This window comes from Bemisia tabaci, chromosome 5 (genome assembly GCF_918797505.1).
Source record: "Bemisia tabaci chromosome 5, PGI_BMITA_v3".
Taxonomy (NCBI): Eukaryota; Metazoa; Arthropoda; class Insecta; order Hemiptera; family Aleyrodidae; genus Bemisia; species Bemisia tabaci.
This window is the reverse complement of record NC_092797.1, coordinates 13,169,999-13,184,874: the sequence shown is the minus strand read 5'-3', so window position 1 is coordinate 13,184,874 and position 14,876 is coordinate 13,169,999. Positions and strand designations below refer to the sequence as shown.

General features: G+C 38.7%; 1 protein-coding gene across 1 annotated transcript in view; it reads right to left on the bottom strand.

Annotated features, from left to right (window-relative positions):
• The window catches only part of LOC109042214 (cell surface A33 antigen), a 345,787-nt gene that overhangs the window by 742 nt on the left and 330,169 nt on the right, over positions 1 to 14,876 (bottom strand). The window contains exon 5 of the mRNA XM_019058850.2: positions 6,749 to 7,042. Coding sequence (XP_018914395.2) covers positions 6,749 to 7,042 — 294 coding nt within the window. The remainder of the gene's footprint in view (positions 1 to 6,748; positions 7,043 to 14,876) is intronic.

Sequence of the window (14,876 nt, the reverse complement as noted above, 5' to 3'; positions counted from 1 at the left end):
TTTGGACAGATATCATTAATATCAGCTAATCTACAAAAATCAAGCATCAAAACACAATTCTGTGACCAGCGCAACTGGCTCATTCTCACTCCAAGAATTTATAGCGATCAGTTAATTCAACGCGCAAATCATTCAGGAATAATAATAATTGAGGGGCTTGGAGGACAATGCGCATAAGCGCAGTCTTTGCTATCTCGAGAAATACGTGTTCGAAGTTTCGAAATTACGTGGATCTTCATGGCGGAAAGAAAGTTTAAACTGACTTTTCAATGCTTAAAAATTGGAATTTGGGAGCGAATTTTTTACAGGATACGAGATTAAAACTAGTTCTACTTGAAATCACTAACATCTCAATTTTTTCGAAAACTGCTCTTACGCGCCTTGTCCTCCAAACCCCTCGATTGTTTATTACAGAAACGTGACACTCTTCAATCATTGTCTCGTTGATCGCAAGAATGACACAATTTTGGTTTTTGAGTTGTATTTATTTTCATGTGATACTCTACGCTTTGCAACAATGTTACAGCATGGTAGCCGACCCCAACCCAACTTAGGTCCCCAAAAAGATTTATTCCAAGCAATTGCCTCTTGGAGTGTTTTAGCTGTATGTGTGACAGAATACTCTAGGGGCATGAAGCGTTTGAAATATTTGCTCCCAGGATTTGATAATTTTTGCGACGCAAGTTTTTCTCCTGTTTGGTATGGTGAGAGCTATTGCGTTCCAGAATGGAAGCGGTGTAGGAAGCAGAAAATTTAGATTTTTTTATCATCAATATCTTAGAGTGTGATTGTTAGTAGCTTATCAACGTACATCGGTTTTTAACTGTCAAAAAATATCGGCTCAGATCACTATGGGCCTGTTGCAAACTTTTGCCAGAGCAAAACTAAGAGTTGTTTCCTACAGATAATGCCTCAAAAATCACGATGAGCGCATCGGCAAAGTCTGAAATGCACTCATAACTTCACAATCTGCGTAAGAAATTTGCGGTTTTTTGAGCTTCCCGCTTCGAAAACGATACTACGGTACAGGTGAACATTTTGTTAGAGGAGTCGTTCCATTGGCGACAATACTCATCATGGCCGACGCCAGTCCGCCAAAACACGTGTGATGGGACGAGATAACACCTGAACAGGATTAAACCATATAACAATCGGCGTGTTTACGTTCATATTTTCCTCGCCCGCCTTAATTGACCTTGAACTCTCCTCGAATTACGCGAGGAACTGCGCAAGCGTCGGCCATGATGAATATTGCCGACGATGGAGCGACTCCTCTAACAAAATGTTCACCTGTGCCGTAGTATCGTTTTCGAAGCGGGAAGCTCAAAATAACGCAAATTTCTTACGCAGATTGTGAAGTTATGAGTGCATTTCAGACTTTGCCGATGCGCTCATCGTGATTTTTGAGGCATTATCTATAGGAAACAACTCTTCATTCTGCTCTAGCAAAAGTTTGCAACAGGCCCATTCTTCGTGTTTGGTACTTTTTTTGTCAAGTTCTTTCCTCCCATTGAGGGTCGCACACCGAAAAAATATCTCATGTCAACTTTATCTCGAACTCCCCTTTTTTCCCTGGGTTAAACGTACGAAACACTAAAGTTAAGGAACAAAATCCTCCACGATAGGAAAGTTTTGGTGCCAAAGTCGCGTGCAAAAATTGGTCCCCTCCCTCGCCCCCTTTCGTTCCAACTGTTTGACGCTGATCCTAGAGGAAGCCCAACTAACTCGTCGATGAAATGACACATTTGCATCGTTGTCGTATAAAGAAAACACACTGTATAAACATCAAAACATTGCCAAATTTCTCTCGATCGAATATTCATCTTTAGAAATAACTAAATTGTTTAGATAAAGAACGACCCAGTATTCAAGTATTTTAAAAATTCGTCTTAAGATAGGAAAATGGTACCCTAGGTTGGAGACAACTTTTTCCCTCGTTTATTTCACTTAAGAACGTGTTAGACCTCTCATAAGGGTTTAACATTGACGGATTTCGAAGTACAAAAATACCCATTTATAAAGTTTTTAATAGCTCACTAATATATTCAATAGAAAAAGCAAACATTTCTGCACCATGCAATATGCACCAAAAATATAATAAAATCATCGGAGACTATGGATTCGCCCACATCAGTTTTCTGTACATGCTTTTCCACCTTACACTGAATCGCAAGTAAAATTGAGGGACTACGCGGAAAAGGCGCATATGTGCAGTTTTTGAAAGAATTGAGACACTAATGATTTCCAGTAAAACTAGTCTTCATGCATACTCTGTGAGAACTTCGCTCCCAAATTCCAATTTTTAAGCATCAACAAGTCAGTTTGAACTCTCTTTCCGCCAAAAGGATCCGTGTAATTTCAAAACTTCAAACACATATTTCTCGAAACAGCAAAAACTGCATTTGCGCCTTGTCCTCCAAGCCCCTTAATTATCTGACAAATTCAAAGAAAACTATTGCAACGTTTGCCAAAACTTCACATTTTAATGCGGGAAAAGCAACGTTTTGATGCTTCCCTAGTAGCATGATTCACTTTCCCCTTCCTAACAAACGTATAAGGAATTAATACCGGTTATATAATCACCATTTTAACTAAAGTTTATATATCGTGTATATAAGTTTTATATAAAATGCCCATGAAAATAATTATTCATATTTTCAGAAGATAACGTTTATATAAAATTTATATAATTGAGGAAGGGTTTTTATAAATTTTCTTTATACGCATAGTATCCTTTTGCTTAATTTGCTTATTATAACTGTTATATAAATGACCTGAATGACTTTAACGTAAACCTATCTCATTTTCATGAATGATGATGATGATCTCATTTCAATGAACACCCTCGACTCTCAGACTGCGTGGGATAGGTATTATTAGAGGTACTAATGGCTCCGAGACGAGTTAAAAGGGGATATCTCGGCACACAATCCGAGGAGCCCTGTTACCTCAGTTGGTAGCGTGTCTGGCTCATAACCCTGCCCAGTTAGACAGCAATATTTTAAAAATATTGAAATTTAATATATTTTTAAAATGTTTTTCATGTATTTTTAAAATATTTTCAAAAGTACTTTTGAAATACAATCAATGAATATTTTTAAAACATTTTAAAAATATATTAAAAATATAAAAAATTAAAATTTTTAAAATAATATTTTATAATATTTTTAAAGTATATCATAATTATTTTTGTTAATATTTTAAAAATATTATTAAATATTATTTTAAAAATTTTGATTTTTTTTAAAATGTTTAAATTAATATTATAAAAATTTAAAAGAAAAAAGGAAATGATAATAATAATAAATAAATAACATAAATACATCGACATAAATTCAAACTAGAAAAAGGCCCAAATAATTAAAACTGGAAAAAGACGCAATTATAAAGTTAAAAAATAGAGAGAGAGAGAGAGTTAAAAAAATGAGAGTTAAAAAAAATAGAGAGAGTTAGAAAAAATGATAGTTAAAAATCATGATAGTTAAAAAAAAGAGAGAGCTAAAAAAATGAGAGAGAGTTAAAAAAAATGAAAATGAAAAAATTACATCATGAAATAAAAAACAATAAATAAATAAATAATAAATAATAAAGTCTGGTAAAATATCATAAGAATCCGTCAATAAACAAAATATTACGGACTCAGAGGCCTGCGATAGTTAAGAGATTGAATTTAGGGGCCCATTCATATCAAGCCTGGCTGGTCTGGTGGTAAAGTACTGGACTTCGGATTGCAACTCCATCCCGAAGCGTGGGTTCTAATCCCGACTAGGACGGCGCGGATTTAAGGTAAGTCACAACTCTACGATGATCCACCACCTGGTAGTAACGCATATGAAAACTTGCACACTTCATAACTAGAGTGCGCTACCAGCCAGGAAGAATAATGAAAATTCATTTTATACACTCTTTGAATTTGGTTATATAACTTTTATACTAAGGGTTACATAATAAAATAAGTTTTTTAGTAAACTTTTAACTAAAAAACTTTACATCCATTACATAAACAATGAATATTCTTTAGCTTGTGGTTATTTACGGTTTATACTTTTAAAAACAAATTTTTTATATAACTCTGCTACTAGGGTTGTAAGGCGTCTCTCCCTAAGCACGGCACACAGTGGATCGAGTCAATAAGAGTGGTCGGACATGACATTTTTTACTGAAACTGCAAATTTTGATGTCAAATTCTTCTTCTTCTTTATGCAAACATTGGGCCAATATTGGTCAAATATTGAGCCAATGTTAAAAGTATACACCATATTTCCTTTTGGCATAAATACTGTGCCATTACTTTAAAATACTGCGAAATACTGTGTCAATACTGTGAAAATATTAATAAAATATTTTGGGTAAACATATTATTTTTAAAAATACTAAATAAAGATTCTTTAAATATTTTTTGAAAAAATAATTTTGATTAAAATATTATCAAAATATTGTCAATATTGTGTAAATATTGCGACAATACTGACAATATTTGCTCAATATTGTAAAAATATTACGTCTTATCTGGGATCCCATTGACTCGATCCGCTGTGCGGCATATCGTCGCAAACTCCTTTTTCTTTTTCGGTGAGGCACTATTTCTCCTTTTTTTTTTCATACCTACATTAAACTTTTAAATCCCGGCCGAAGTGGTGTCTTGGTGTTTCTCGGGAGCCATTTTCGCATAATGCCCGGGCTTAATGATACGGATTCGCCGGGGAAAATTATCGCTCGAAACTCGCTCCTTGACGAATTCGAAGTTGGGATAGTTTAACAAGTGTTCTCGCCCCGACTTCTCCTCAAAATGTATGCAAGTTCCTCGTTTGAGCTCCGCGGAGCCCGGGCAAATTTATTCATAGTTCCCGGGCTTTAATTTAAAAACTTCCTCACACACATTTCGCGGGCGTTGAGGGCCTGTATTTATTCACCAATAAAACGGCGGAACACAAATTCTGACACCCGAGACTGGGGCGCGGCGGGGCGGGGGAGTTCCTCAAACTTTAATCCAGTTAAAAAATAATTTAAAGTTGGGGTTCTGCTTGCCTAAGTGTGCATAGCCCTCGTAAGCCCGCGGACGCTGTGCTTTGAGACTCGATTAGGGTTTTTGTAAATCACGCTCAACGCGGATTTTCGCCGAAGCGGTCTTTAGAGACTCAAATAAATTGACTGAAACGGCTCTTTTCAAAACTATTGATGGTCTCCGCTGGAATCCTGATCTTTCACGGAATCGAGGAAGGAGGTTTCCGAATAGCTTTTGTTGTAGTTGCAGCATTAGCGATAGTTTCAGCACTTGCAAATACTTTTAAGTGCATCTTTCCTAAAATAGCCTGTATTGAATAATCCAGAGCGTGAGGGTGCTTTTACAAGACTTTTCTTCGAAACTGATCGATACTCCTCGTAAGTTCTTCCGCTACTTACAAATTATTCTGACATCATTTTCATCAGTTTCTGTTGCTGAAAGGTTTATAGGGAGAAAGACCAGAAAAAACGCGTTTTCCCTGTTACTTTTTTCGACATTTGGCAATAACGGCACACATTGGCTCACGTAAAAAACTGCACCGACAAAATTTCAGTGATGCATTTAAGCATGCGATCTTAGCTATGGATAGCCTCTGATTATTTTTGCACCTTGCAAACCTTTTGTTTAAAATCTAAAAGTCACTTTACCTCATCTTCTCTCACAACTCTCATTATATCCTTTTCACTTTCTGTAAACTGTTCTGGAATGGAACCCAAAAACAGCTTCATATAATCAAAACTGCTTAAATTTTGATGGCGTAATTATTAGTAAAAGTTTCGTACAGCTAAAAAGTATCATGGCATCATTTTCAATCCAAGATCATGTTTGGAATAATTAATAAAATCTCCCTCTCTTCGGGCTCGATAGGCAACTAAAGTATTTTCGAGGCAATGCGTAAAGTATCATGCGAAGTAGAGGGCGCTCCAAAGCGAAATCCATTTTTCAAGTTCCCAATTAATGCAACCTACATTAATTATACATTCATATTCCACGGAAAGTTTTATGTATTATCTGGCAAACATGTATTCCCTGAAGTCTTAAGAGTCAAACGAAAACAAAGTTTTTGAAAATCTGCCCAGTAGAACTTGAAGAGAGTGTCGAAGCATTAGTGCATTTTTCAATGAGAAGATGAGGACTCACGATTTCCCCCAACACAGACAGTTTATTAATTTTTTTAAGCGGGTGGGTTAGTGTGAGAAAGTCACGGTTTCCAAAATTTCTTCATTATGAAATTCCCTGACTTTTATTCCGTGACTTTTTTTACTACTTCTGGATTCCAAAATTTTAGAATTTTCTGACTTTCGAACAAAACATCAACTCGGATTAATTTTCTTTTTACAGTTCTGTCAAATACTGCTCGAAAAAGTCTCCGACTTTTCTCATGAGCTCCCTGACTTCCTGACTTTTCGGGGCCACCGTAAATCTCCTGGCTTTTCAGGTTTACCAGACCGCCGGCAACCCTCAGAAGGAGCATGCACTGGGAAAAAACCACATTGGATCTGGAGTCCAGACTCTTGAAAACATCGACAAGAACAAATTCTCTTGATTCAATCAGATTTAAGCTGAAATCAAGAACCAAGCCTCTTAATTTGAGCGGATTACGTTTTGATTTAAGCAAAAATCTGATTGAATCAAGAGTCCTTTTTCTTGTCAATGTTTTCAAGAGTCTGGACTCTAGATCCAATGTCTTTTTTTCCAATGTGCTGTAGAGAGAGAGGGATATGCGTCTTATTGCGGACTCACCGTTCATGACGTTAAGGACGTGGACGTTGATGGAGGCGGGGCGGGCGTTTGAGGGGGTGCAGGTGTAGTTGCCGGAGTCGGAGGTGTTGGCGGCCTCGACGGTGAGGACGGAGCCGGAGAGGTCGCTGCGGACGGTGACGCCGCGCTCGCGGTCGTAGTTGATCATGCGGGGCCCGTGGTACCAGAACACGAACACCGGCGGCTCCGTCGAGTCCCGCAGCGCGCACACCAGCCGCAGCCGCGAGCCGCCCTTGATGTGCAGGTCCGGCGCCCCCACGATCTCCGCTATCGCCTCTGCAACAATTGAACACAAAATTCAAATCTGGTTCGTTTACAGCATTATTTTAAACCAACAAATTTACAAAGCCCACAAACCTAAGAGGATACTTCACGCATTACGCAATGCTTGAAGTATCCCGGTAGGTTTGTAGGCGCCAATGCGTGCTTAGCACTTTGAAATAGATGTTGATGATTAACCCTTAGACGACTGACCGTTTTTACCTACACGAATGACTAACCCGGGCCTGCGAGGCCCGTATTGAGAATATATGGTAATTTGATGGCTACAATGCTTTTTTCTTTATTTTCGGATGAATTTTATGATTTTCATACTTTGACTTCTATAGCCACGTTGAAATGCCGCAAAGGGGATACGTGGTTTCGCATTTTAGTCATCAACATTTATTTCAAAGCGTTAAACGCGCATTGGCGCCTATAAACCTAAGGGGATACTTCAAGCATTGCGTTTTGCGTGAAGTATCCTCTTAGGTTTGTAGGCTTTGTAAATTTTTAGGTTTATAATAATGTAACAAGATTTGATATTGATGAGTGAAAAAATAAAGGCATTTAACAGTGACGTTACAAAACACGTCTTAAACTAAAACTTCCTCAAAGTACGTGATTTTGCAGTTTCATTGTTGATGCGTAAAGTAAAGGCATACATACGGTAATATGTATTGAACCACATCCGAATTAAGTTTTTCGAAGTAACCCAGTCTACTTACAATCACTAAAACTATACACTGAAAAATTAATTTCGGAATTCAGCGCTACAGCCTTGCAGATTGATGACATGATTGAGACATGTTGATGTCAAAGCGACACAAACGGTCTGTTTTTAGAGCGTAAGTTCATATAGAAAAGCAATGGATTAGCAGTAGAACTTCGTCCATGGCACACATTTTCTATGGGCATACCTCGATTCACATTATCAGTAGTATTCTTGCATTCAATGAAATAAAGCGAGGAAAAACAAAACTCCTCGTGCCCAAATTCCACCTCATGCCCGAGAAACTAAGACCCGTAAAGTAATCATGGAGGACAACAATGCACGACTGGGAGGATTGAGCAAACATGAAAGGATGCATTTGCAAAACGGAAACTCGTTGGCAAACAGTAAGTTTACGTGCTAGGCCCGACGAAATACAAAAAAAAAAGGTAGAAAAAAACAGCATGAAAACATGGAAAACACAGCGGAAAGAACGATTCGGGTGATGTCATCATCAAAGCAATCTCCGAAATCACATCTCGTTATTTTTTTCCCCTGTAGCCCTGGAACTTACAGGTTTCCAGCTCCATTTTTAATCATCGTATCTTTACCGTGGCGCACAATGGGTCGAGTAAACTAGAGAGGTCGGACATGAAATGTTTGGCTAAAACTGCAAATTTTGATGTTCAATTCGTCACATGTTTAATTGTGAGGGGTACTTCTAGAAGAAAAGTTCACGAGGAAACCAATTGAACCACTTTTATAATCTCAAAGTTTTGTTTTAACGAAGTTATAAGGTTTTGAAGTTTCAAAATTTTGTCCGACCTCTCTCATTGACTCAATCCACTGTGTGGCGAAGCGAAGCTTGGAAACATTGCGGCGGGATGGTGGCGAACTAATTAGAAGCGGGTGAATATAGTACCTCGTGTTGTCAAATTTTTCCACAAAATTTTTTTCCAAGGTCTTATTACGGTGAGAAAAAATCCCACTGAAATATACCATTCAATTAAAAATGGCACACTCTTAAAGCTTTCCGAGAATTATTCGCGAGAACTGTTTTAGGGTAGAGCGCAATTTTGACAGGGAACCAACTTAATACGTGCGAAACCTACAGTACACTTTCCTTTAATACTTTTTTTCCTCCATTAATTTAAATGAGAATAATCAATGAAGATTGAGCAAACATGTCAAAATTAAGGGTTGAAAAACGCTTACTCTGCGAGTTTTAGAGCCTTACACAGAGCGGAGTGGCGTGCTGCCAGCGCAAAACTCGCACTGACGCCTACAAACCTAACGGGATACTTCACGCACTGCGCAATGCTTGAAGTATCTCCTTAGGTTTGTAGGGGCCAATGCGCGGTTCGCGCTGACCGCCATTTTTATGGCCCTCAACTAACAAACACACTCCTTCTTTCCCACCCGGTTCTGCTTCCTTTTAGCAGAAATACGTCCAACTCATTGAAAACTATTTGCTCCAACAAGTTTCTTTGTCGTTTGCACTTTTATTTCCCTCAGAAGTAGGTCGTCTCATAATTGAGTGATTCAAGTTCTCCTCGAAGGGGTCATGATGCCACTAAGGTTTTCGTTGCACGATTAAAATACGAGCAAACTTATAGGGATCATTGATGCCCTGGAACGGACCACCGGTCGACGTGAGGGCTTGTAAAAGCATTAGTGACCTTTCAGTTTGTTGGTATTATGACCGATTAACAAGGCTCTTATGCTCCATTCTTCTGTCGTAAGTGGAAGTCTAAATCAACCGCGCTATGCAAGAAACACAGAACGACTCAGAACGTGTATTGACGTTACTCGGTTTTTACTTAACACGAAAGAACTAATGATCTTAACGATCCCATACGATGGTGCTCAGTTGGAGAGCTTTCTGGATGAAAGGACCATACCTTAAAAATCACGTTTCGCGTAAATCGCATTTCAAGTTTTCATCATTGTTTCTTGGATCGCTGAGAGTAGCTTGAATAGAAATTTCATTTTTTTAATTTAATAAGTGAAATTCGGTCTTTAATGAAACTCAATTATCTCCGGGTGTGAAGATTGAAGATTCCTCAGCTTTCACGCAAAAATCAGACATGTATTGGATAAAAATTACGCGGGTACATTTTTGTAAAATGAATTAATTGTTTGGGTCAATTTGGCATCCTTGGAATGGAGTTACGTTCCTTCGTCCGGGAGATGACGAACTGGACTTCATTTTGCAATTCGGAACTATAACTTCCGACCCATCTGTAAAAGCACTTACCTGAATAGAGAAACTAACGGTACATACGATGGTTTTAAACTGAGGCACAATTTATAATTCCTAATTGCAAAATGTAGTCCCACTATCAGGCGAACCTGAGCGTTGGTTTCCGAATTCAACTTTTGCCTCACTCGATCACATGGCTTCGATTGTTAGTGCGGGGTTTCTACTCTGAAGGTATGCAGACAGAAGGTCTCCAGCAAAAATGTCCACAAGCAGAAAGTCTAAATTTTTTGGTCTACATTTACAATGTCTAGAACTAAGAAGTCCACTAAGAAAATGTCTACAAATACGTAATAATGTCCTCTAAAAAAAAGTTCATACTCAGAAAGTTCACTTCTGAATGGAATAGGTAGAGTGAACTCACATCAGTTACTTCTTTAGTTGTTTCCATGGAGAAGGATCATCGTGTTTTAATTTTCCTTTAATAGACACGCTATATCAGGCTATATGTAGACATTTACTTTCTTAGGCATTCTAAAAGTACACTTCTTAATTGTAGACATTTAGAGTGTAGACTAAAAAGTTTAGACATTTTTAAGTAGACCTCTTTTTCGTAGACCTACTGTCCGTGATTCACTCTGAAGTATACAGGGTGATCAAGGGTTAAACAGCCAGATTGCAGGAGCCGAAACAACCCCAAACCCCCTCTTTAAATTGAGATTTCGATTTCTTTTAGATCATTTATGAATTCAGGGCATAAAAGTACAGAAAAATACAAATTTTCATGAGATCTGGTTCACAACCATTGCCGAAATTTGGGAAAATCTATTTACTTTCCAAAATATTGGGGGGCCGTAGCTCCGACTGGGAACAATTTTGGGGAAAAAACTTTTTAACTTAAAACTTTTTGACAAAAAAATCTAATTTTGACCCATATAACACGCTCCTGCAGTCTGGCTGTTTAACCTTGGATCACCCTGATTACACGGAGAAAAAAACCTCGTGCGTGGTACCCGAAGTTTCGGTCATATGGATCTCTGAAGTTTTCAGATTAAGCATCTGAACACGTAAGGTCTAGCTGTCGAGGTTCGGATCACACATCTGAAACTACAGTTCTTACATCTGAAATGCTTCGGTTTTCACATCCGAAAAACCTCAGTTCTCACATCTGAAGTACTTCAGATGTAAGAACTGAATTTTCAGATGCCAGACCTTAAGTTTCAGATGTCAGACCTGAAGTTTCAGATGTCAGACCTGAACTTCAGCAGCTAGACTTTAAGTGTTCAGATGCTCAATCCGAAAACTTCAGAGATCCATTGACCTCTACTTTGGGTCCCACGCACGAAGTATTTTTCTCCGTGTGATTGTAAATACTCCTTGTGGTTAGATCACAATCCTTACTTTTCCCCCAAAATTTCGACCGGCAAAAATGGGAGACCTCAGCGCTCGCTCGACGCGACGGCGACAAAAAGCTGCTCCGCGCGGCAAGAGCGCGTCTGTGGGGCGTATTTACATCGGGCGCTGTTGTAATTTAAATTACAAATTGAAACGGATTTTATTTACTCCGGGCGCTCGGACCAAGTTGGCCGACGGATCCGGCCCGCAACCCATTTTGATTGTTGCGCGAATGAATTAACTAACTTTCGCGGCGGGAATTTCCTTGCAGCGTCGCCGTCGCGCTGGTTGCGTCCCGCGCCCGCAGCGCCGCTAGACGCTAAGAAACCGGGCGAAATAATTAGAAGCCCGCTCCCTCCGATTGGACGGCTTATTTGAGAAAGGTCGTAAGTGATGCGGGGATCCATAGGAGGTTTGCGTCCTTTCTCGAGTAAACTCTGCGATTTGAGGAGGCGATAAAATTAACTAGCCATAAAATTCCGGATGGTCGTGCTGGAGCGCGGTGGCTGAAAACCTGCACAGCCTATCTGACACAAAGTAAATTTTATGGCAAATTGGTGGTCCCCCTCCAGCTGCTACGCGGTTACCCCCGGTGGGTGCTAATAAATAGCCTGCATTAGAATGGATCACATAGCAATTTAAAGCTAGCAAAATAAGTAAAACCTTCAGCGTCTTAAAATCTTAATGGAACCATCAGTTATTTTTGATTATTTCATGTTAAAAACAAATTTGTAAAGACTAAAGCAGTCGAGGAATGTGTATATAAATTTGTTCAATTGTTAATTTACAATATAAAAAAGAAAAAAGAAAGGGGAAAAAATGGATCACAAGGTAGGGTACAAAATCAAGCACCGCAGTATATGTTTTCTTATCGAAAACGAACTTTTCTTGCTCTTTCCTCTTTAAATGCTTCTTATACATAAATATTTCAAGTTAAAATTTTAAGAATTCTGTGTTCTATGACATGATGAAAATTTTAAGATGGATGTGCATGAAGGGGATGAAAGTCGTTTACAATAACATTGTGTGATGCACATTTTTACGGAAAATTCTTTCTCTAAAGAGCAGATAATTTATTTTGTCCAAAATTAGGAAAATAATCTGAATTTTAACCTAAGTTTAAATATTTGACTATTCGACTAGGCATTTGACAAAAGCCTGCTTTTTCCATTGGTCCGCGATAACTGCATTCCTCGACACCCCAGAAATAGGAGGCCAATCGGAAACGGATCTCTATTACCTTTTCTTTCTTCATAATACGACAAACGCACTAAAACTTGTCAAATTCAACTCAAAAGTTCGATCTAATTTACAGTGATTTTATCATAAAAACATTGCTGGCTCTATTTTAGCAACATAGTTTGTTTCCTTTTAGCAAAATGCAGTTCACATTTTTTACGGTCAGCAGTGAACAATTCAGTCATCCGGCCAACCAAGACACCACAAGAGGTTTTTTTTTTCAGTTTCCCTTTTTCAGACTTGCTCGACACCTCAACCTTTTCTTTCTTCATAATACGACAAACGCACTAAAACTTGTCAAATTCAACTCAAAAGTTCGATCTAATTTACAGTGATTTTATCATAAAAACATTGCTGGCTCTATTTTAGCAACATAGTTTGTTTCCTTTTAGCAAAATGCAGTTCACATTTTTTACGGTCAGCAGTGAACAATTCAGTCATCCGGCCAACCAAGACACCACAAGAGGTTTTTTTTTTCAGTTTCCCTTTTTCAGACTTGCTCGACACCTCAACCGAATTCCAGCCATGGACTGATTCGTCCCCATCTCGCTTTCTTCCCGCCACCTTCATGGAGTCTCCTAAATTAGATCGGGATCAGTAATCGAATCACCTCATCCGTCCCTCCTCATCACGATCGGCGTAGCCAAATCAGATTGTAAAAATATCTTAGCTCTCCGTCACAGCTAGAAAACCGTACACCGAAAAGAAGCTCGGTCAACTTACGATTCAAAAAATTCTGTCTGGCGAACTAAATTTTCGGTTTTTGAAACCAAAAATTTAGAATCCTGGCTTGATCCTGGCATTTCTCGGTTGTTTCCAGGTCCTCAAGTCCCAAGTAGCAGTGATCGTGATAAATAGCGATTTTATCGGTTAATTATCGCGATTATATCGGTAACAATTTAGCACCACATTATTGAATTATAAGTTGCGAAATATCGCGATTAAATCGCTGTACATCGCAATTTTCGGTTCGATAAAATTGCGATTAATATTTGTCGATTAAATTGAGATTAAATTGTCATATATCTTGTTTTTTATCTCGATTATATCGTGATAAACTGCCGGGCGATAAAATAGCGATAAGATTGAGAATAATCGCTCGGATGTTGATAATCCTAACGACTTCATCGCTGATAAAGCCGCGATATATCGCGATTTTTCCGTTGAAAAATCGCGATATTTTGCAATTCAGTTGCGACTTTTTGACTATAAAGTCGCTAGATTCGTCAACATCTGAGCAATTATCCTCGATCTTGTTGCAATTCTATCTCTGTAAAGTCGATTTTTTATCTCAATTTATCGCGATTTTTTGTTCAATAATACTGCGATAAATCGCGATTTCCTTGCAAGTTTACGCAATTTATCGCAATTCGTATACAAAAATATTGCAATAAATCAACTTTGACAAAATCGCGTTACATTCATCGATAAAATCGCAACTTATCGCGATCACTGCTACTTGGATCGTGGGTCAGAAGCAAAACTCGGCGGGTTTCACAGAAAATCGGCCTCGCAGCACGGCACAAATAAAACGGAGTTTTCGGACTAGGCACAATATCGGAATCGAATTCGGCTCTGCGCTGCCTCCTATAAAATTTGATCCCGCCCGATGAGCACGTCATGTTTGACGTCCGAATTTTCATCGCTCAAGATGAGCGGCTACTTGATCGACACCGAGAGACTCAATTAAGACCCTTCTGAAGGACAAACTACACTCCGCTCCAACCGTGGACAAAATATTTTTGGGACCCCTCAGTGGCTTCCAATCCAACCAACGCAATGTTGTGTTAGGAAGAAAACGTTACATCTGCAACATTGGCTTACGTTTCCGAATAGGCGGCGGCCGTCATCTTATCTTCTTGTCAGCTGGTAGATACGTCAATGTGACGCACAGTGGATCGAGTCAATAGGAGAGGTCGGACAAAATTTGGAAACTTTAAACGCTTATAACTCCGTTTATACAAAACTTTGATGTTCTGAAAGTGGTTTCATTGATTTCCTCGTAAAATTTTCTTCTAGAATCACCTCTCAAAATTAAAAATGTGACGAAATAAACATAAAAATTTGCAGTTTTATTCACAAATTCCATGTCCAACCTCTCTACTTGACTCGATCCACTGTGTGACGGTGCGATTGGGTTTCTGACAAAAGGTTAATAATCTCCTGAAAACGTGAGATAGGCACCCCCACGACAGCAGTTTTTTGTTACTTTCGATTAAGATCTAAAAGATTTGGTTGAAAATACGCCTTCAGGCAGTCGAGGAATTGGAGCAGCAACTATTGTAACTTGACTGTCGTGGGGTTGC